Source organism: Agelaius tricolor, unplaced genomic scaffold (assembly GCF_023055355.1).
Source record: "Agelaius tricolor isolate 1412-34295 unplaced genomic scaffold, bAgeTri1.0.p SCAF_15, whole genome shotgun sequence".
Classification (NCBI taxonomy): domain Eukaryota; kingdom Metazoa; phylum Chordata; class Aves; order Passeriformes; family Icteridae; genus Agelaius; species Agelaius tricolor.
In genome coordinates, this window is record NW_027269275.1 from 19,789,160 (window position 1) to 19,809,967 (window position 20,808).

Below are 20,808 nucleotides of genomic sequence, written 5' to 3' on the forward strand. Positions count from 1 at the left end.
GCCCCAGAAGAGCCCCAGGAAAAGCCCCAGGGCATCCCTCACTGCAGCTCTGGGGGTGCTGGGATTCCTCCCTGTGGAGCACAAGGGGCAGGAATGGGGCCATGGATCCCAAACCCAGCCAGGAGCAGTTCCAGGTGTGCACAGGAGGCACCTCCCCACCCAGCCAGAGTGTCTGTGCTGCCTCCTCTTCCTCTTCCTCCCCATCCTATCACAGCAATCCCAGATCTCTCCTGACAAGGCTCATTACAGGGAAAAGGAGGCAGTGAGGGTGACAAAGAAATGCTGATTCCAACCTGGGGAGAAGGTAAAAGTTAACTTATTAACAGCTGACAACATCAATTTGCCAGAGTCCAAGTGCAGCCCAGCACGAGGAACTCCACTCCCAGCTCTACAACAACCACTCACCCTGGCCTTGGGGACATAAAATGGCCTTCTGTAAGCAGAGGACAACTGAACCATCAATAAAAACATGAGCTGAAATACATTTCTGATGGTTTGTAAAACCCTAAACTTGAGTATTGTCTTTATTGCAAAATCAAAACTCCTGAACTGAACTCTCAACTGCACATTGAGCAACGTGATTGATGCATCACCAAAAAATTCCTTAACATACAATAATCCTGTATCACCACAGGGGAAAATATGCAAGAGCCAAACATGTTTTTTTGGAGCACGCTAATCCTTGGGTTTGACTTCTAGAATTCACTCTCAATACTTGATATTCCTCAAACAACTCGTGTGGCAGAGACAGAAGGTCAGGAATGCACTGCCTGCTGTGTGATCTCAACCTACATTGCTCAAGTTTAGAAGCAGAGCTCTCCCTTCAGAGGGAAACTGAACAAGGACATACACAAACAGCTGAAAAATTATATACAGGAGGGAGAGGGAGATTTTTCCTGAAGGATTATCATAGCCTAAATATTTCTTTAAGCCCTACCCTACCAGTAGTTGACCCAATATTGTTGGAGATGATGCAGTTACTTAAAAATAGAATAATCCAGCTCCACAACTGATGCAGAACAAGGCAGTCTAAAGTCTGGACCTTAACAAAATAGATTTCAGAGCTTTTTTTTTTCCCTCCCCCTGTATTTTCTGCCTGCCTTCAGCAGGCTGGTGTCAAACATTTCAAGAGGAAAAGGCTGTTGGTCACCATTAAACTGGGAGAGCTCCTGCAGCCTGGTTTCTTATGGAAAAAGAATGAGTCAAGGAAGTGGGAGAATAAAAAAAAGGTGCAAGACCGTACAAACACATTTTGCCAAGGAAAACAGAGCAGCAAAAATAGTGGTGAGAAGTTCTGGGAGGCTGACATCACCCATTGCTGCTGCCTATTGTCATGAAATAATTCAGATCCCAGCCCTGCATGTGACAGCCACCACAGGCACCTCCAAGGGATCCCACCTGGGCTCAGCAGCATTCTGCAGGCAGGGACAGATTTACATCCCAATATTGACTGAAAACTCAATCAATATATCCCTGAGATGCATTCAGAGCTTGTTTTCCTTCCTGCCCATGGACTTTTATCCGTGTGCTGCTCCATGTGTTTGCCCAAGGCTTTCAGGCCCTTGTGTGTGGACTCAGAGATCCCTTCAATTAAGCAATTGGCTTTCCTGTGCTCAGCAGAGCTAAATGGAGAAGAGATTGTAGAATAAAGGCTCCTGCCCCCATTTTCCATCTCAAAGCTTTCCTCCTCACTCTCCAGAAGCAGTTTGTGCCTATCCTTAGATCCTGTGTTGCAAGAATTATGATTCAGCTTCACTCTAGAAGGATCAGATTTCAACAGTTGCCTCATTTGAAATCAGGCTGGCGTGGAGACAATTTGGAGGGTTTTGTGTGGCAACAGAGAAAAGGCAAGAAAAATAGACAGGAAACACAAGAATAGGAAGAGTTCCTGTCACTTTGCAGAAAATGAGACTTGTTCACTTGAGGAAATCACTGTCCAGGCTGCTCTGGGGAGGGACATGGCAAGGGCCACCTGCAAGATGAACAGGGATGAGCAAGTTCTAAACCTCCAGTGCAGGACACTTCACCCAGAGGCTGTGACAAATCAGGATTCTATTGATTCACTGAGATTTTTACTGATTTTACTGAGAGCAGTGGCAGCATGAAGCCTGCACAGTCTCTTCCTGGGATGTTTGTAACTTATGTTGTCTTTATAATAAAGCTGCCTTTGTTCTGCATTTCAACATCTGGTCTAATGCATTTAATTCCTCTGTGCTTTTGGAAAATATGCTGTGGTCACTGAGCATGTTTAATACATTGCTAAAATATGTCACATGCAGAGAGCAGGACTTGCCTCCACTGCTCTCCACCTAATGGCCAAATCCTTGGAACCTGACAGCAAAAGAGTAATTAACAACATCTCTGGAGCATGGAAAATTCCTACTGCTTTTTTGAACAAAAATAAGCTGATTTTTTTCAGTCAGCTGTGATAACCAATAACTCCTCTCTTTTGGGAATTACCCCAACCCTACATCCATAGGCTTGTTAAAAATTAGCTCTGTGCACAGGGCTTCCCAAGGGTCACACAGCTCCTCCTGAACTTTGGAATAAAAATGGAATTCTTGAATTTCCCTTTGCTACCAGCAGAGGATTGCCAGCAAAACAAAACAGTGAAAAGCAATTTTAACTCGTGACTTTTTTTAACCACTTTCTACTGGGAAAGGCTTAGGAGATAAAAAATGCTCAACCTTTATTTTAATTTCTTTTGTTCAAATGGTGTTAAAACCATTATTAAAACCTGACTGCATTCTAGGAACAGTGGGAAGAGGGACAGAAAGCAACACATCTCTCTTGGAATTTTAATTGTATGTAACCCAAGAATCTCTGTGTTTATCTCTGACCAGTGAGATCTGTCAGTGCCTCAATACCTGAGAACAGCCTGACTGCAGCTTCCAGCACAACAGCAGAGCCTGGGAACAGGGAAAGCCCCCAATTCCTAAAGGCACCTCCAGTTAAAACAACTGCCCCTCTGTGGAAACAGCTTTGAACAGCTGTTCAAAATAGGAATAAAAAGCACAAAATAGGAATAAAAAGCACAAAATTCCTATTCAAAATAGGAATAAAAAGCACAATTCCCAGAGCATGTTACTCTTGCTGGATTTCACAAGGGCTCCACATCCTTCTGTCAGAACCCACCTGTATTTTTTTTTTCTCAACTTGCACAAGGCAAATTTTTAAACTTTATTTTATAAAAGAGAAGCCCAGATAGAGCACAGATCACCAAAACCTTTCTGTCAGCAGGCACAGAACTTCCCAGTGCCACAACTTCCACTTGGAAGCAATGTCCACCTGCTTTATCCCATTTTACCACAGATATATACACAGGGACAAAGGGGTTTAGCCTAGAGAAACAGCAGGAAAAAAATTTGAGGAATTTTGATAAAAAAACAAAGAGTTTTCTGCTCACCACTCTCAATAACTTGAGTATTGCAGCACAGATCCAGCACCTGGGCTAGTGGAAGGTGTCCCTGCCCACAGAATTTGACAATCTTTAAGGTCCTTTCCTGTCACAGACATCTTTCATGAAAAATCCTTTCTTAGGATTTTCCCTTGTGAGAAGCTGCAGTTTCAGCAACCAAAAGTAACCAATGGTGTTATCTGCTGCTGTGGAATGCAACAGGCAGACCTGGGATTGGTCTCCTGTGGATGTTTGGATTTCCTGAGCACTCATGGCAGAGCTGGCTCTTGCTCTCTGGCTGAGACACAGATCTTTGCTCTTCATTCTTTTCTATTATAGCTTAGCTAGCTGCTGAAGAAACCTTTTCCTTTCTATTGCTTTTTAGTATAGTCTTAATGTAACATATATAATAAAATAATAAATCAAGCCTACTGATCATGGAGTCAACATTCTCGTTTCTTCTCCATCCTGAAAACCCCTGTGACCATGGTCACACTTTCCAATCCAAACCATTCCACAGTTTATGACTGAATGCCTGACAGTGCTCCCACGGCGAGCTGGGCCTCTGAGGTAAAAGCCAAGGTTGGGGCACTTCTCAGGCTGACACTCCTGGGACAAATTCATTTCCTGAGGCAGCACAGGTCTGGTGAAATGACTCCCAGGTACCTGACAAGTCTCTGCACAAACACTGCAGCTCCCACATGCAGCAGCACACACACTGCCCTGAGAGATCCAGCAGAATGCTCCTCTCTCCCTCCCTGCCTCCCTCCCTTGTAGGAACTGCAACATTTGATGCCAAAAGTGGTGGATTAAGGAAAACACAGTCACTGAGAGCTTCCAGGTCCAAGCTACTACAACCCCAGCCACTGTTCAGCTGTGGAGAGTAAATTAAATTACTGACATGTCTCCAAATCGGGATTAAAACATTGCCTGGGTTAATACAAACTGTCTCTAATCCAGCTAAGCACAACAAATACTGCACCTTTCTCATTTTTCTTTTCTTTCTCATGTTTCAGCTCCAGCCTTTTTAACTGAGACACTTCCAGCTCCAGGGCTTTGCCAGGAGAGGAATGATGACCTTGGGCAGCTCATTACTTCTGGGGAGAAATCCTGGCCTGTCAAGCTGCCTGAAACCAGGCTCACTACAAAATAACAACATGGAAATCAAGCATCCCGTGCTTTCATGACAATTTTATGTGCTCCAGGTTAAAAAATTGCTGGGTCCTGCCAAATTAAGAGCTGTGTTTGCTATGAAAATGAGGAATGCAAGTCAGGAACAGTGGATTCAGGTGGCAAATAATCCCAAATTGCACTCCAAGCTGAAGAAACAGAACCCCAAGACATCAAGGAGAATTCAACACTGCTGGTGAAGCAGAAAGCAGAATATCAGCATTTGTTCCACACCCCCTTTTCCCAACCCTCACTGAGGCAGTCTGTAAATTAAACTGAACACGAGGCAGGTATTCTATAAGAGAAAAACAGATCAGAGCAAAACCTAATTAATTTTCACAGCGTACCATGACTAATCTTAGCATATATGGTACTGGAATAGCAATCACTGAGTACAAATGAAAACAGTGTTGAACCCTGTCCTATTTTTAATCAGATGAAAGCCACAAACCCAGCCATGCTTCTGCTTAGTGCTGCGTTTTCTTCTACCCTGATGGTTTTTACAGCTGGAGAAATGGTTCCTTCCAGCATGACTGGGCTGTAAAAAATGACTGCTCCTTCCACTTCTGGGATTACAGGGGAGTGTGTCACTGAAAAGGAGGGCTGGTGGAGGCAAGTCAACATTTCCTGGGACATTTAACCCTGCCTGAGCTGTATCAGATCCTCTGAGTGAAGATGTGCTTTGAAATTCTGGAATTTCTGTGGTATCAAACTGGATTTGCAAAGTTCTGTAGGAAGCCAGTGGAAGAAAAAAAAAACAAATTCCAAATTAAAAAATTTAGATGGTGCCTGACAATATTTTTAATGAAATTGGAAGGCAACATATGAGGGCAGATATTTCCCCTGATTAATTCTGCCCTACAGGGCTCACAAAAGCTGTTCTGCACAAAGAGCAGCTCCCAGTTCAAAGACTTTCCTCATTACCAGTGATCTTTAAAATGCATTACATAAAAATACTGTTAGTCACATTTTAGCCTGGACATTTTCATACTTGCAGAGAGAGCCTGGAGTGTGGAAATGGAATAATTAACCCTGATTTGCTAAGGCCAGTTTTTAGCCAGGTCAGCTAATTAGAAAAACCAGATTTATTTTGGAACAGAGATAGGAGAGAGATCTTGCACCTATCTTCCACTTCTCTTCACTCAGTTCCCACTTGGGAAAGCAAGAGAAAGGTGGAAGTGGCAATCAAACTGTTTAAATGCCTTTTCCCTTTGATAAAGGAAGAAATCTTTCTTGCTTTATCCAAGAAATAAGCTGCTGAGAGGTGCAATGTCCAAGATACCCACTGCTCTTGGAGAATATTTCTTGAAAGCAAAGCTGGTATTTCAGAAGGAGGTTTCTCAAAAACCTTCTTGTTTATTTCCTAATGGAAAAATCAGGATACTCCTCTCTCACTGGCCATTCCTCCCTGACCCTCACACTGCCTACAAACTCCTGTGTGACTTTGCCCAAGTGTGAAGTAAAGCAGCAAAATTCCAGCCCCCAACCCCACTGAAAATGAAGCTGAGCAGCAGCAAGGATCTGAGGCAGCAGCACAAGGAGAAGGACACACCTTTGGAGTGTTTCCCTGAAGGCCTCTTGGGTAGTGATTCCTCCATGGAATGTGTGGATGTGTGGAGCACATTTTCCAAACTGTTACTGACACTGTTGATGGGGGTCTCCGACCTTGGAGCCACCTGGAAGGAAAAGAACAAAACTCCATTAAAATAAGCAGAGGGAAGACACAAACATCACAGCTTCTCTGGAGTGAGGGATCCCCTGGGAAGGCACTCAGGAGAAGTTGGTTCCTCTCAGAACTGAGGGTGTTACTCCTGATATTCCCCAAGTAACAGTTCAGGGAAGTGCTTTCAGTCAGCAGCTATTCACACACTGAGATTATCTTGGCTAATCTAAAAAGCTACTTACAGCATAATTCTTTTTTAAACAATAGTCAGCCAGCAGTCAATGGCAGAGGGACTGCAAGACCTTTAACCTCTGCACACCACAGATTTTAACTTTTCCACAAGAAAACTGAGGAAAAAAAGGGCTCTTGGAAAATGTCACTTTTCTATTATGACCCTGTGCTGGTTTTGGGTGGGGTAGAGTTAATTTTCTTCACAGTAGCTGCTGTGAGGCTGGTTTGGATTTGTGCTGGAAGCTGTGGAGAACTCAGGGATGTTTTGGTCACTGCTGAGCAGGGCTGACACAGATGAGGCCTTTTTGGGTCCTCATTCTACCCCACCAGCACAGAGGCTGGGGGGACACCAGGGTTTGGGACGGGGACACAAGGGTTTGGGACAGGAAACAAGGGTTTGGGACGGGACACAAGGGTCTGGGACGGGACACAAGGGTCTGGGACGGGACACAAGGGTCTGGGACGGGACACAAGGGTCTGGGACGGGACACAAGGGTCTGGGACGGGACACAAGGGTTTGGGACGGGACACAAGGGTTTGGGACGGGGACACAAGGGTTTGGGACGGGGACACCGGGGTTCGGGACGGGGCATGGGCAGCCAGCTGAGCTCAGCTGCTCCCAGGGCCTGTGGCATCACGCTCAGGATGGGGGAAAGCTGGGGGAAGGAGGAAGCAGGGGATGTTCAGTGACCCCAATATTCTTCCCCAGTCACCATGACCTGTGTGGTTCCCTGGGATGGCCAAACCCTGCCCATCCATAGGGAATTGATTCCTTTGCTTGGCTTGCATGTGAGGCTTCAGCTTTTCCTATTAAATTATCTTTATCCTAAGCCAGGAGTTCCCTCTGTTTCACTCTTGCCACTCTTTCCCATCCTGAGGCCAGGGGAGCACAAGTGGCTCCATGGGGCTCCATTACTTCTCCAGAGATGAGACTCAAGGCACTTCCACAATAAATTGCAATGAAAAATTCTCAGCAAAACCCTGATTTTCTTGTCTTTGCCATTGAAAAAGCTGTCATGATCATATTTCAATGGAAACTCCTACACTAGCAATGCCCAAGCAGAAGGTTGAAGCATCAAAACAAAAAAAGGCTTTAAGAACCTTGAAGAGGAAAAGATGCTTTAAAGAGGGAGTTCAGACCAACAAAAACACTCCCAGTACCTACTCAGAGGAACTGTGTGACTTGAAATTCAATTGTTACATCTGGAATCAACCTGAGCTGCTGGTAGGTAGAGCTGTAATTAGAATTCCACATGGATTTTTAGCCTGGCACAAATCACAGGAGAAAATGTGCATCTTGCCATAACAAAATGAGTTCTCCTTCACTCAGGGTAACTCAAAACCAGCAGCTCCAGGTCCCTGGAAGGGAAAAGACTCCCTCAGACCCTGCTAACTTGACACAGTGCCCTGAGCTGGGACAATTTTGCAAAAACAATACTTTGCACAGCCTCCTGTTCCATGCTGCCGTCAGTCAGCACACACAATGCAAGTCAGAAATAGCACAGCCCCACTCCATACAATTACCTATTGTAAGCTCCATTTTAAGACTGACATTTATAGATTTATACACACTTTAAGGCAGTAGAACAAGTGAAAGGCTCTGTATACTTGACATCCATAAAAAAAGCTTCTATGTGTAAAGAAATCAATCCAGGATGGCAGATGAGTGTCAGGAAAAGAGGGTTACAGGGAGCTGCTTTCCTTTTCAGCACTTCTTGACAAAAAAATAAAGTTTATTTTATATATATAATTGCAAAAATGTTCTATTTATCTAATTATACACTGTTTCTTCAGCACAGCTTCCCACCACTAACAAAACTTACCACCAAGCTTTCCCTTAGAGCAACCATTAAACTCCCAGCTTGGCAGGAGGGTGGGGAAGAGTTTAAATTTCCTTTGCCAAAGTCAGTCCTTAGCTGAGCTTATCTCACACAGCCTCTCTCTCCTGGAGCTCATGAAACTCCCCCTCCAGCCCAGGGCTGCTGGGAGGAAGTTCCAGAGGGCTGAACCCCATTCTCCTGGCACAGGGACAGCCCAGAGGAGCAGCCTGGGCAAGGAGCTCAGGCAGGGCTGTGTTATCCTGGACAACCAGGTTCCAAATACTGGGAAGAATCAGAAATATAAACACTCAGAATGATTGAAGCTGGGGAAGAGCAGGCACACAGCTCCAGAAAAGCTCTGAACAAGCAGTTTGTTACAATTTATTGCCTCTTATCTTGTATTCCCTCCTCTCCACTCTCCTTACAACAAGCATCGCGTGCAGCTTATAATTTGCATTTTGTTTATACATAACCTCCATTTTTTTTCCATAAAGATTTAATTTTCCTAGACTTGCTGAGGATTAATTTAGCCCATATGTCTTGTCTGCCTGAGCTCATACTATCTGATCCCATCTCACATCAAAGCGGTTCCAAATTGGCCTAGAAAAATCACAAAGCTCTGATTAGTTCCAAATGGAGCACTTTGTTAGGGAGCTGAATGGTGTTAGAACCACTGAATCCCACTGCTTAAAGCTCCCATTCCAAATCCTGAAATCATTTTTTCCACTGACTTAAACATCACGATACTGCAACGGTTTGGATTTGTTTAGGGAAAGTGAAATAATGAAAAGTGGTTTGCAAATCAAAGTTCCAAAATAGTAACAGCATTTTTTTTTCTCCTTCTTTCCTTTTTTTTTTTTTCCCCAACTTGAGGCCAAGCCAAACAAGAGGAACAATAACCCATCAGCTCAGAGCTGCAGGAGATATTGTCCTGGGAGGGTTGGGAGAAACACTGGGAAAAGCTTTACAGGAAGGACCTGTCCAAATTCAGCTGCAGAAATTCAACATCAAGTAAATTCAGGAAGGAGAGTTCTCCACATCTGAATGCTCCTGAAATCCCTGGTTTAGGCTCAGCACACACAGCTACTCAGGACAAACTGGATTTGGAATAAAGAACGAGGCATTCCAGGGAAATAAGGGTTTGGAAAAGCAGGGAGCAAATTGCTTTGGACCTTTTAGGAGCTGTAACATCTCTGAGAAAGCCAAGATGCCATTTAGAAATAAACATCTGCAGCTCCAGAACTGTTCAAGGCTTGTTTTCTGAGGCACTAACAGGCCACAGTGAAGATGGATAAGCTGGCATCACAGGAACCAGGAATGTTCAGGCCATACATCATAACAAACCACAGGGGTGGCATTTTATAAATGCAGGAAAAAACCCCATGAATCATTCAATGTCTAAGAAAAAAACAGCATTAGACCTTTGAATAAAAGACTGGATTTTTCTACAGAAATGACTTGAGAACATCAGCAGAAACAGTCCATAAAGAGCAATCAGAACTAGCAGCAAGCCCAGAGTTAAATATCCTGCCTGATTTTAGCCCAGCATTTCCAGGGAGAAGGAAAACCCTCTGATGCACCTCTCCACAGCTTCAGCAATTCCTGAACTGTTCAGCAATTCCTTCCACACCACAGTGGCCTGAAGGCTCCTTCAACACCTCTAAAAGCTGAAAGTGGCTGCAGAAAAGATCCTTAAAACTATTTTTCCCTGCACTCTAATGTTGCATGTTTGAGTGGAGCACACTGGTCTAGAGGAAGGTGCTCCTGCCCAGGGCTGGGGCTTGGACTGAGATGAGCTTTAAGGTCTCTCCTAACCTGGATCATCCTGGGACCCTTTGATGTGCTCCCTCCACAGCAAAGCATCTGGCTCACAGATGGATTTCTGATTTTCCAGATGCAAACCCTGCTGTTTCCTGCATTTCGAGTTAAAGGCAGAATAGAAAAGAACAAAGAAAATTGATCCCTGCTTAGTGAGTGAGGCTCAGAGGGACTTCTCTGCCTCACTCCCCATTGAATGATGACAGGATCAAAATTGGTATCAGCTACTGAAAAGTGGATCCTTCCCAACACAGATGATTCAGAAGGATCACTCAAAGCTGCCCTGGAGTCCTCAACCCCCAGGACTGACCAGGAAGAGAAACAATTGCTGTGACACAGAGATTGATGACAAATGTGCCAAGGGAGCAGAATTCCTTGCTAGGATTTTGCCATTGTCCCATTTTTCCCATTTTCACCTGTCATCATCCAAACCCAGCCTTTTTTCCCCCAGAGTGCAGTGATAGGTTGGCCTTGATGATCTCCAAGGTCTTTTCCAGCCTTGTTAATTCTGTGATTTCCTTCCCAGCACCAGAGAGGTTTTAACAGGTTCAGATCTTCCTGGGACAGCAAAAGCAGCTCTAGAAGCTCTCAATCCATTAAAATTACACAGGAAAATAAAGCCAGGTGCTTCCCACAGGTGGTGCTGCTCTGCCTGAAGTGGCTCTGTCCCAGGCAGTGTGGAAAAGGGGAAATCTGGGAAGCTGGGTAACTGTTGGCTTTGCTAACACTGAATACAGCAAAGCCTTTCATAAAAATAACAGGACTGATAGGAGTCAAACTTAATGTGGTCAGAGTTTTACCAAAACAGCAATTATCTGTTCCTTTGAAAAATAAACAGAGCACAGAAAATACATGGTTTAATAGCAAAGTATTTGCTGACTTAGTTTGAAGCAGAGCCAAAAATATATATATAAAAAAAATCAACAGAGCCACTACCCAAAGCACCATGGACACATGGAACAATGATACAGGATCTGAGGGAACAAAATATGGATTTCTATACCTGGTTAGGTAAGAAATTTAGGTCATGTATTACACAGGAAAAGCAAAGAATATGAAGGAGCAATGAGTGAGTTAAGTGAGGTCCTGGAGCTCCAAGCCACACAAACATTCTCCCACTGATCACACAGGAAAACTTTCCCATGTTCCCAACAATGGCCAGTGATAAACTGAGAGTCCCACAGAGAAATGCTTCTGTCCATACTGGCTTTTGAATTCTCTTTAAAAACAAAAGTTTTATAGCCATAAACTGCCCTCCAGCAGCAGGTAACATGTGTGAGTGAGTCCAGGAACTGGAACAGTGACTCCAGGGGGTAAAAACCACTCAGCTCCTGTCCTGCCAGGTTCATATTACTGAGTATTAACAGCAGCTTATTTGAGGTTAACACCAAGGCCTTTAACATGGTGCAATCCTGTTGGCAGCAATGCTCCAGGAGAGGTTTGATGGCAAGGACAGAGCCCCTGCAGGCTCAGGCTGATCCCCACCAAAGGCACAAACTCGGGGTTTGAAGTAATCTCAATAAAAATGCATTGCTGACACTCAGCTGTCAGGCTGACACCACATGAGTGCTCACCAGGCTAAATCCAAGTGGGAGATGAGGGCAACTAATGCAGGGATGTGGAATTCCAAATGCACTGAGACGAGCCCAGAAGGGGCAAGGCTGAGCCAACACCTTCCTCTGGGTAGTAACAAGGCAGTCTTGTGAAACCACAGCCCCAGGCAGCACTCCTGCATTTACTCACATTTCCAAACTCCTGAGTGCTCTCCCACCAGAAGAAGGAAATTCCAACCTTCTCCTTTGGAAGATTCAGGCTCTTCCATGAGGATGGTTAAGAAGGCCTCACAAACACCCCCCACTCTCCACATACCCAGGGAAGTGCTCACCACTTGAATTTACACATATTTAGCTGCTTTGTTGGGCTGGGATGTGGATGCAGCTGGAAGTGTTTGGTTTGTGTTAAAATTCAAGTGGTACCAACAGTCCAAATAAGCTGTAAGAGCCAGGTGCCTCCATGTTTCAGCAGCTCCAAAATCCACCTTTTCTCCTAGAGGAGGAACACAAAGGGTGAAGAGGCAATTCCCAGGGAAAGGGGATAATGGATAATTGATCAGATGGTTTTGTCCTGGGAGATCTCTGCAATGAAATGAGGCATGTGGTACTTAAACACCACAGGACAATCCCACACCTGCTCCGAGGCTGCTCGTGAATTCAGCAGAACAGATGGACCAAAATAAGTCTGGGCTGGATTTTATAGACTCATTTCCACTAAAAGCCCTTTGCTTAAAGAATGGGCAACACTGTTAATGATAGGAACAGAAATCTCCCAGAGAGCTACTGGACTCATCCAATCTGAATTTTACAAACCAATCATCCAAACCACCTCAAAATCAGAACAAATCCCTGCTCCTAAGCAGACCTTGGAACAGACACTGCTGCTCTACACCCCAGCACTAATGCACAAACCTGATCCTGTTTCTTCACCTGATGCCACCTAAAGCCAACCAGCCCTGTCTCTCTTGCAACAACTCACAAAGAAATCATCTGACAGGTCACAAATCCCCTGAATTCTGCTTCCCCCTCCTTCCCCTCCTCAATATTCACTGAAGTAATGGCTTGAGTGTAATAAAACTCCACGGAATCATGGAAGCACAGAGTCATTCAGGCTGGAAAGGACTCTGAGACACCAAGTCCAGCCATGATCACCACCAAACCATATCCCCAGTGCCACATGCACAGGGTTTTTCAGCACTTCCTCGAATGGTGATTCCAGCACTTCCCTGGGCAGCCCATTCCAGTGCCTGAACACCCTTTCAATGAAGCAATTTCTCCTAATATCCAGGCTAAACCTCCCCAGGAGCAGCTTGAGGCTGTTCCCTCTCCTCCTGTCCCTGCTCCCTGGGAGCAGAGCCTGTCCCCTCCTGGCAGGAGCTGGGCAGAGCCACAAGGGCCCCCTGAGCCTCCTTGGCTCCAGGCTGAGCCCCTGCCCAGCTCCCTCAGCCTCTCCTGGGCTCCAGCCCCTTCCCAGCTCCATTCCCTTCCCTGGACACCCTCCAGCCTCTCAATGTCCTCCTTTCTTGCTCTTATGCTGATAAAAGAAGGCAGCATTGGAGAATAATTCATAATGCACATGAAAAGTGTCCACTTTCACTATTTATCATCAGGACTTGGCAGGTCTGTAATTAAGACCTTGCTCTTAAGTAACTGATCTGATTATTTCTGGATCACTTCAGCTATTCACAAAACCCCTGAAACTCTTTATGGCCTGAACACCTGTTAAAAGGTTTATCCCTCCCAATGCTGATTATTGGATAATTATCCCAATGGAATCAATGGAAAAAATTTGGTTCAGCATGAGGCAAGAGCAAGGAATTAAAAGTTTGCTCATTCAAAGCAACACAGATCTGAGCCATACCAACATCCTTTTGCTTGAGTTAATACCCACTTCAAAACCTCAGGAAGAAACAGCTTCAATTCAACTGGCTCCAAGAGTGAAGGCAAATTCAAGTGGAAGTATGACAGTGGCTCTTGTTTCCACAGACAAATGAGATCCAACATTTCTATAATAAAATTCTGTTGGCTCTAAGAAATCTTATCTATGCTCTTGGAACTATATTTGCTTTTCTTAGGGATAAAAAGCACTCCAGAGCAAGTCAATGGAGAGTGCAGTATTTGAATGTGAAAGATGCCAGGAGCAGCCGAGCTCTGCCCTGCCAGGAAGGGGCAGGGCTGTGCCCACTGTCACTGAAGGGGACAGCACCTCCTTTTTAGCAACTCAAACATTTACAAAGCCACTAAACCAAATGGTTAAACACTGCCAAACAAGGCTGCTGTTCAGCACCTTTGAAGCCAGCCCTGGAATGCCTGTGAGGTGTGGTTAACTTCTGCTGCCTCTGCCTCTCCACTCAGGATCTGCTGCAGGATCTCCTCCAGCTCAGGCACTGATTCCATTACAACACTTTGGATCTGGTGCACTCCAGAACATCCAACACCTTTATCTTTATCCCACAAGAATGAGGCCCACTTCAGTGTTGCTTCACTGACAAATAACAGTTCTGAGGTAATTGGTAGAAAAAAGAGTCAATTTAAAAAGTGAAGTGGAATGCACTCTTAAAACAAAAACTTCATTCAGCCTGTGCAAAAATAAATGGGAAAACAGTTCATGGAAAAAACATCATCATTATTAGCTCAACACACATTTTTTTGGCTGCTCTGTTCCTGATGTTTGGGTGCATAGTGCATCTCCCAGGCAAACGCCTCTAGGTTCCTAAATTCAAGTTCATCATGTATCATATGATTAGGCAAAGTGAATTTGGTGCTAACTGGCTTTGTTACTGCCCAAGGATTCCTTTATATATAAAGCTCATTTCTGAAGATATTGCAGGTTTAAGACTGAACTATTTAATCACATTTCAAATGAAACCATGAGTAAAAAAAGAGCCAGAAGGGGAAGCCTCACATTTCTAGAGTGGAATATCAAGAGCTGTGTGCAATCCACGTTGCCTGGAGTACCCAAAAATTCTCAAAGGATATGCAAAAGACATGCAGGGCTTGGCAATGTCACCAGCTGGAAGCTACAAGACCTGTCCCTACAGCTCCTGAGGGTGGATTGATGTGGTTTGGAAAGTGAGATCATCCTGAGATAGCAACTCCTGATAGCAGGGAGTAAACACTCAAACCCCAGCCAGCAACTGCTCTCAACATGGTCATCTGCTGAATCCATGAAATACCCTCAAAGAGGCTAAAAATTAACTTGGGCATTATTTATTCTATTCCTACAAAGCTCAAAAAGCAGCCATAAAGGCAGCTGACATAGATCACTTAATAGCTGCACTGCTGTCTCTGTGAGGGCTTGACAACTCAGCTCCAACCCAGCAAGTGATGGTTTTTTATAACTCATCGCTCCATTGGTGAAATAAAAATATCAGAATATTTCTCAATGGAGTTATGTCCATTCATGCTCCTGAAGCCAACAGTGCAGACAGGTGAAAGTGTTTGAAATGGATCCCTCAGAGCAACTCCATAGCTCCCCATACACAGCCTTGTGCTCTTTGGAAGTTTTAGAGGAGCCTATGGAATTAGCATGAGTGAAAAATAGTCCCTTATGCTATAAACTTGAAATAGCCATTGGTGCAGTATTTGGAAGCTGAACCCTCCTTCCCATTCACAAGATACCAGCCTGAAACAAGCACATAACTCTGGGGTCACTGCCCTTTATTTCTCTTCAGCTGCAAACAAACTGCACTCAGGGTGGCTATTTCTGAGCCTGGCTCTGCAGCTGAAGCCACAACCAGATCAGAATCATCATCACAAAACCAGGGAATGGGTTGGGTGGGAAGGGACCTTAAAGCTCATCTCATTCCAGCCTCTGCCATGGTTGCTCCAAGCCCTGTCCAGCCTGGCCTTGGGCACTGGCAGGGATCCAGGGGCAGCCACGGCTGCTCTGGGCACCTGTGCCAGGGCCTGCCCACCCTCAGAGCCAGGAATTCCTTCCTAAGATCTGATCTAAACCTACAGCTCATCACCCTGGCTGCACTGAGAGCTCTTGTCCCAGCAGAGCAGGTGCTGAGCACCCAAAGCATTCTCTTATTTCCCTGGTTTTACAGCACCATCTCAATGAGGAGATGAAAGAACTCCAGGAAACAGAGTGACAGATTCATGAATGACCTCCCTAGCTCTGAAGTTCTGTCCTTAGAGGTACTGACAGTGGAGTTCTTGAGAGGAAAAGTCCATGCAGAGATTCATATTAACATGTCCAGCATCCATGCAGATCACAGAATTCAAGTTCAGATTTGTGTTTGCATCTGCTATGCACTCCAGCAGAGAATCACAAAATCACTGAGCTTGGAAAAGACCCCCAAGGTGATCAAGTCCAACCTGTGACCAATTCCCAGATTGGCCCCCAGCCCAGAGCACCTCAGGAATTGCTGGGACACCTGCAGGGATGGGCACTGCAACCCTCCCTGGGCAGCTCCAATCCCTGACCCCCCTTTCCATGGGGAAATTCCTGCTGATGTCCGACCTGAGCCTGCCCTGGCCCAGCCTGAGGCCGTTCCCTCTGCTCCTGTCCCTGTTCCCTGTCCCCTCCTGGCAGGAGCTGTGCAGAGCCAGGAGGGATTTGCTGGGATGCCCTGGGCAGCACCAAGAGCTGGACTCAGGATATTCCATGATTCCATCCTCAGTGAGTCCAAGGCAATGTAGAGAGGGTAGCATTTTCCCTCCTGCTCATAAAATGTTCATTTTATACCATCAGGTAGAAACCATCAATCTAATAATTACTGACCTACTTAAAGCCAGCCACAGCCACCTTTTCCTGCAAAGTTAAGGTTCAGATAAGACAAGAAAAAGCACAAAAAATACATGGGCAGCTGTTTTAAGCCTCCTTATAGTCAGCACCTGCAGGCAGTAAAAGGAAAGAGCAAAAAGCAGTTTTTGCATCAGTGACCATCTTCAGCTGTGTTCACCTCCCGCAAAGCTACCAGAGGAATCATGAAATATTTACAGTAAACTTGTATCAACTGTTCAGTCTCTTCACTGTTAAGCACAATTTGATTTTGAGGTATTTCACTGTTAAATGTGAAAGAGGAGATGGAAAAAGGAATGCAAGGTCCAACCCTCTGGAAAAAGTTATAACTAATATCAGGCTGGGGCATATTTTAATAGGGCTGGCTAGGCAGAAGCAGCACATTCCCATTGGGTTCTGCAAGGAGAACAAAGAACACTGCTCAGATTTCTGTTGCATCTCCCTGACTAAACAAGATAACCATAAATCAGAAATTGTAGCAGCAGGGCAGGTACAGTTACACAAGAGTTACACCCAATCCCCACTCTCCCAAGGGGGAAGCTGAGGAGAACTCAGCCAGTTCACAAACACTCCCTCTTTGCAACCCACCTCACATCCACACCATCCCAGCTTCCTCAAGTTTTTCAGGACCTCAGATGGTGAGGTGTGGTTCTCCAGTTAAGGATGAGCTCAGAGAGGAGCAGAACTCCCCCACTGAACACTCCAGCACCAGCTCAGCATGGCTAACCCTGGAGTAAAGCAACAGGAGCCAGGAGAAAGTGCTGGCACCAGGGAGGGAATTCTCCTCCAATTCCAAGGAGGAAGAGCAGCCCAGGGTACTCAGTTTCTCTGCACAGCCACATTGTTTTTATCGAGGTGATGTTACAGCACAAGGATTGTCACAACATCGCTTGGTAACACCTCAAGGACTCCCTGCTGGAATTTATTTGTGGATATTTAAACAGGGCTGAATGGAGAGAGAGATTGTTTTTTCCACTTGCTTCATCCAACTCCTGGTTTAAGCCAACTGCTTACTCTAAAAGTAAAAGAATTACCCAGCTAAGAACAACAACAAAAAATAATCTTAAGGAAATCTGCATCGCTTCAAACAAAATGCACATTCAGAGACTGTGAAGGCAAAGTCACCTTTGTGTTCCCTCTCACTACTCTGTACTTAGCAACCAAGATTCTTCAACACAGAATCTATAAAAATGTGCTTTTCAAAGAGACAACCCTTCAGTGAGCTCAGAAGAAAAGGAAAACCAAACGATCCTGGCTGCCTTATTCCTGGCAGGAAAAATGGCAGGATGGATTCTCCGTCCATCTTAGATTGACATAAATAGTGCTGGAGTTCCTCAGCTCCATAAATCCTGCAGCTCAGAAAGAAGACTCTCAAAAACCTTCCTGCCTGCCTGATTTTATCTTGGTTTTTTGCTTGTCTTATCTTGGATATGATTTACAGTGTTTCCTTTCCAACCCAGGGTCGCTGCATCATTTGAATAAGGAAAGCTGGAAGTAGTGAAGTACCTGAAAAGAAGCTTTTTTCTGGTTTGAATTATATCCTTCTACATCCTGTGTGAAATATTCTTTCCAGCTATATTTTATCCACAAGGTCTCAGCTGAATGAAGAGGCTCTCCCATGCCTTGTTCCTTTCCCCCTTACTACAGGGGATCAGGAACAAGATAGGAAGGGGAAGAAGAAGAAAAATATGAAGCTGAACACATCTCAATTTTACAAAGCAGAGGTGTTTAAAGAAACATGAAATTGGAAGGGAATTTCTATTCAGGGGAAGACTGTGCACAGATTTCTGTCTCAGTCTGGAATTCAACACTCAACTTAGTGAAATCTCCACTGAGCCCTGAGAAACAGCTTTATTTAGGATATTACTCCAATCCAGGGGTTTTCACAGCTTTTAGGTATTCCTCACCTTTCCCAAGAGCAGGGTAACACATCATCCACTCGCCCTCAAAGGCTGCAGCCTGTTAACTTCTCACAAGCACCCTCTAAGCTGGGGCTTAGGTTGAACTTTCAAGCGGGTTAAAATCAGGCACAGACACTTTGACTCCCTCATTTGTAGCGGGCTGAGAGCAATTAAGCAGTCACATATCTAATGACTTACAGCACATCCTAAAACGCTCCTGTCTGGCCTAACTGCTGGCAACTGAATGAAAGAACAGCAAGTTAATGACGGTGAACCCCGACACCAGGATCAATACCCGAGGGATGCAGAGTGACAGAAAACGACAACGTTTCTTTGAGCTTAACACCAGCAACTCCAAACGTTTGCCATCACATCCGTCTAAACAAAACCCAGTCTCACCAAGCTGCTTTGGACACTGGACAGCTACTCCTCCTTTCCAACTTTTTCCAGGGGGAACTTTCAAACAGATGCTTTTATCTAGAGATGCTTTTATTCCCCTTCCTAAATCACCGGTTTTCCACGCAGCTGGCAGGACTGTTCCCCCAGCAGATGCTCTGAGAAGCAATCACGGAGGGCTTATATTGCTGCTGGTGATCTGCTCGTCAACCCCTTCTCATTTAAATGTCACAAGCTCGTAAAAACTCCATCCATCCTCTCCCCGTGCCCTCAGCTGACCATCCCCACCATCAACCAATGCCTCTGTAGCTGCCATTTAGCACTGTGCTACAGCACGGTTTAAAATGAGAGCCGGAGGCACAGCCCGGTGCCATTCCAGCGCGCAAAAAGCAGGATACCCACCTTATGGCAGCCAGGATAGGTTGCCATGGTGTTGAGGGTAGAGGTGCTGGGATTCTTGCTGGTGCTGGCCATGAGACTCTGGATCTGGGTGAGCTCCTGCCTCAGCACCTGCTTCTGGTGGAAGCTGAACGCCGGGTGGTTGGATGCCATGGTGAAGAGCAACAGGAACTCATCCCCCGTGCGGCCCTCGTTGAGCTGCAGCCCGTAGTTGTTGATGACCGAGTCGATGTGGGTGAGGGTGCGGAACAGGACCCCGGCGGCCTCGCGGTGGGCAGAGCCCAGCAGGGCGAGGGACACCAGGAGTTTGCTGCGCACCACCTCGTCCGTCAGGTTGGTGAGGCTGCCCAGGTCGGCGGGGTTGTTGGCCTTGATCTCGGAGTCGCGCAGGGAGTGATAATCCTTGCGGGCCAGGTCCTCCAGGCAGGCGCCCAGGAAGCGCAGCTCCAGCGGGATGCACAGGTCCAGGAGGCCGCACAGGAACTCCACGCGCTGCGGGGAGGGCAGCTCGGAGAACCAGCGGTACACGCCGTCCCGCTGCAGCCGCGGGCACCGCTTCTCCACCATGGTGCCCCGCGCCGAGCACGCCCCGGCCGGGGCTCGCACACCCGGCCTGGGGCAGCCCCGGGCGGGCAGGGCCGGGCCGGGCCCCGCTGAGGGCGGCGCAGGCCCGAGCGCTGAGGCGCGGCCTGGCCGCGGGGTCCCCGCCCGCCGGCGGCCCCGAGGAGGCCGCTGCGCTCCCGTTCCTCCCTCACGGGGCGGCTCCTCCGTCCCTCCGGCGGGCGCCCGGTGCCTCCATCCCCCGGCCCCGCCGGGGCCGCCCCGCCGCCGCGACCGCGGGAAATAATCCCTCCCGGGCGGAGGGGCACGGAGCGGCGCGCACACCCCGCCGGCCGCTGCGCGCAGGCGGAGGGATCCCGCGGTGAGGAGGCTCGGCCGCGAGCGGAGCGGGAGGAACAGGGAGCGACGGGCGCCTTCGCTCCCGGCCTGACCCCGCGGCGGGACACGCCCCCCGCAACGCTGATTGGCCGAGCCGCCAGCTCGCCCGTGCCGATTGGCTGCGGCCGCTTCTCCCCGCCCCCTTTCGCGCTCTCCGGAGCGGGGTCTCGGGGGCTTGTCAATCCTCCCAGTTTAGCCCCGCCCCCATCGCTGATTGGTGGAGGAGTCCTTAAATAGGAGAGGGGCGGGAAGAAGTGCCTTTTGTGTGTGGCCGCCCGTGGGTGCGGAGGGGCTGCGGCTGCGGCCGGCGCTGCCCCGGGGGGCTCTGAGGGGCGCTGACCCCGCTCCGGGCGCAGCTGTGCCTCGCCCTGCTCCCGCTGACCCCGCAGAGCTAAAGGGTTTGGGCCTGGGCCTCCTGTCCTCCCCGCAGGCTGGAGAGGAGCCTCGGCGTGCAGCCTGACAGCCCAAATCGTGTTTGCACCTTCCTTCCTTCATTGTGTCCTTCATGGCCGGCGCTTTTTGAGTCTGCCCCCCGTCCCCGAGTGCTGCCCGTGCTGTTTGCTGCTCACAATGTGGGCAGATTTCCCTGCCTTTTCTGTCCGAGCGCCTCATTCCAACCACGAGGAACCCCTGGAGCAGGAGTGGGAATGGCTGCGATGCTCTCCTTCCTCAGGGTTGTTTTTAGGCTGACAAAGAGCCCCGGGGATGCAGCCGGAGCTGCTGCCACTGCCTGGTGATGCCAAAACCCCGATCAAGCTTTTGGCAGCGGCG

At 47.1% G+C, this 20,808-nt stretch overlaps 1 protein-coding gene across 1 annotated transcript in view; it reads right to left on the reverse strand.

Annotated features, from left to right (window-relative positions):
• ZCCHC14 (zinc finger CCHC-type containing 14) overlaps positions 1-20,077 on the reverse strand; it is a 51,573-nt gene extending 31,496 nt beyond the window's left edge. Inside the window, exons 1-2 of the mRNA XM_071440808.1 lie at positions 19,102-20,077; positions 6,120-6,243 (exon numbers count right to left, since the gene is read on the reverse strand). Coding sequence (XP_071296909.1) covers positions 6,120-6,243; positions 19,102-19,665 — 688 coding nt within the window. The 5' untranslated portion in view covers positions 19,666-20,077. The remainder of the gene's footprint in view (positions 1-6,119; positions 6,244-19,101) is intronic.
• Between the last annotated feature and the right edge of the window lie 731 nt (positions 20,078-20,808).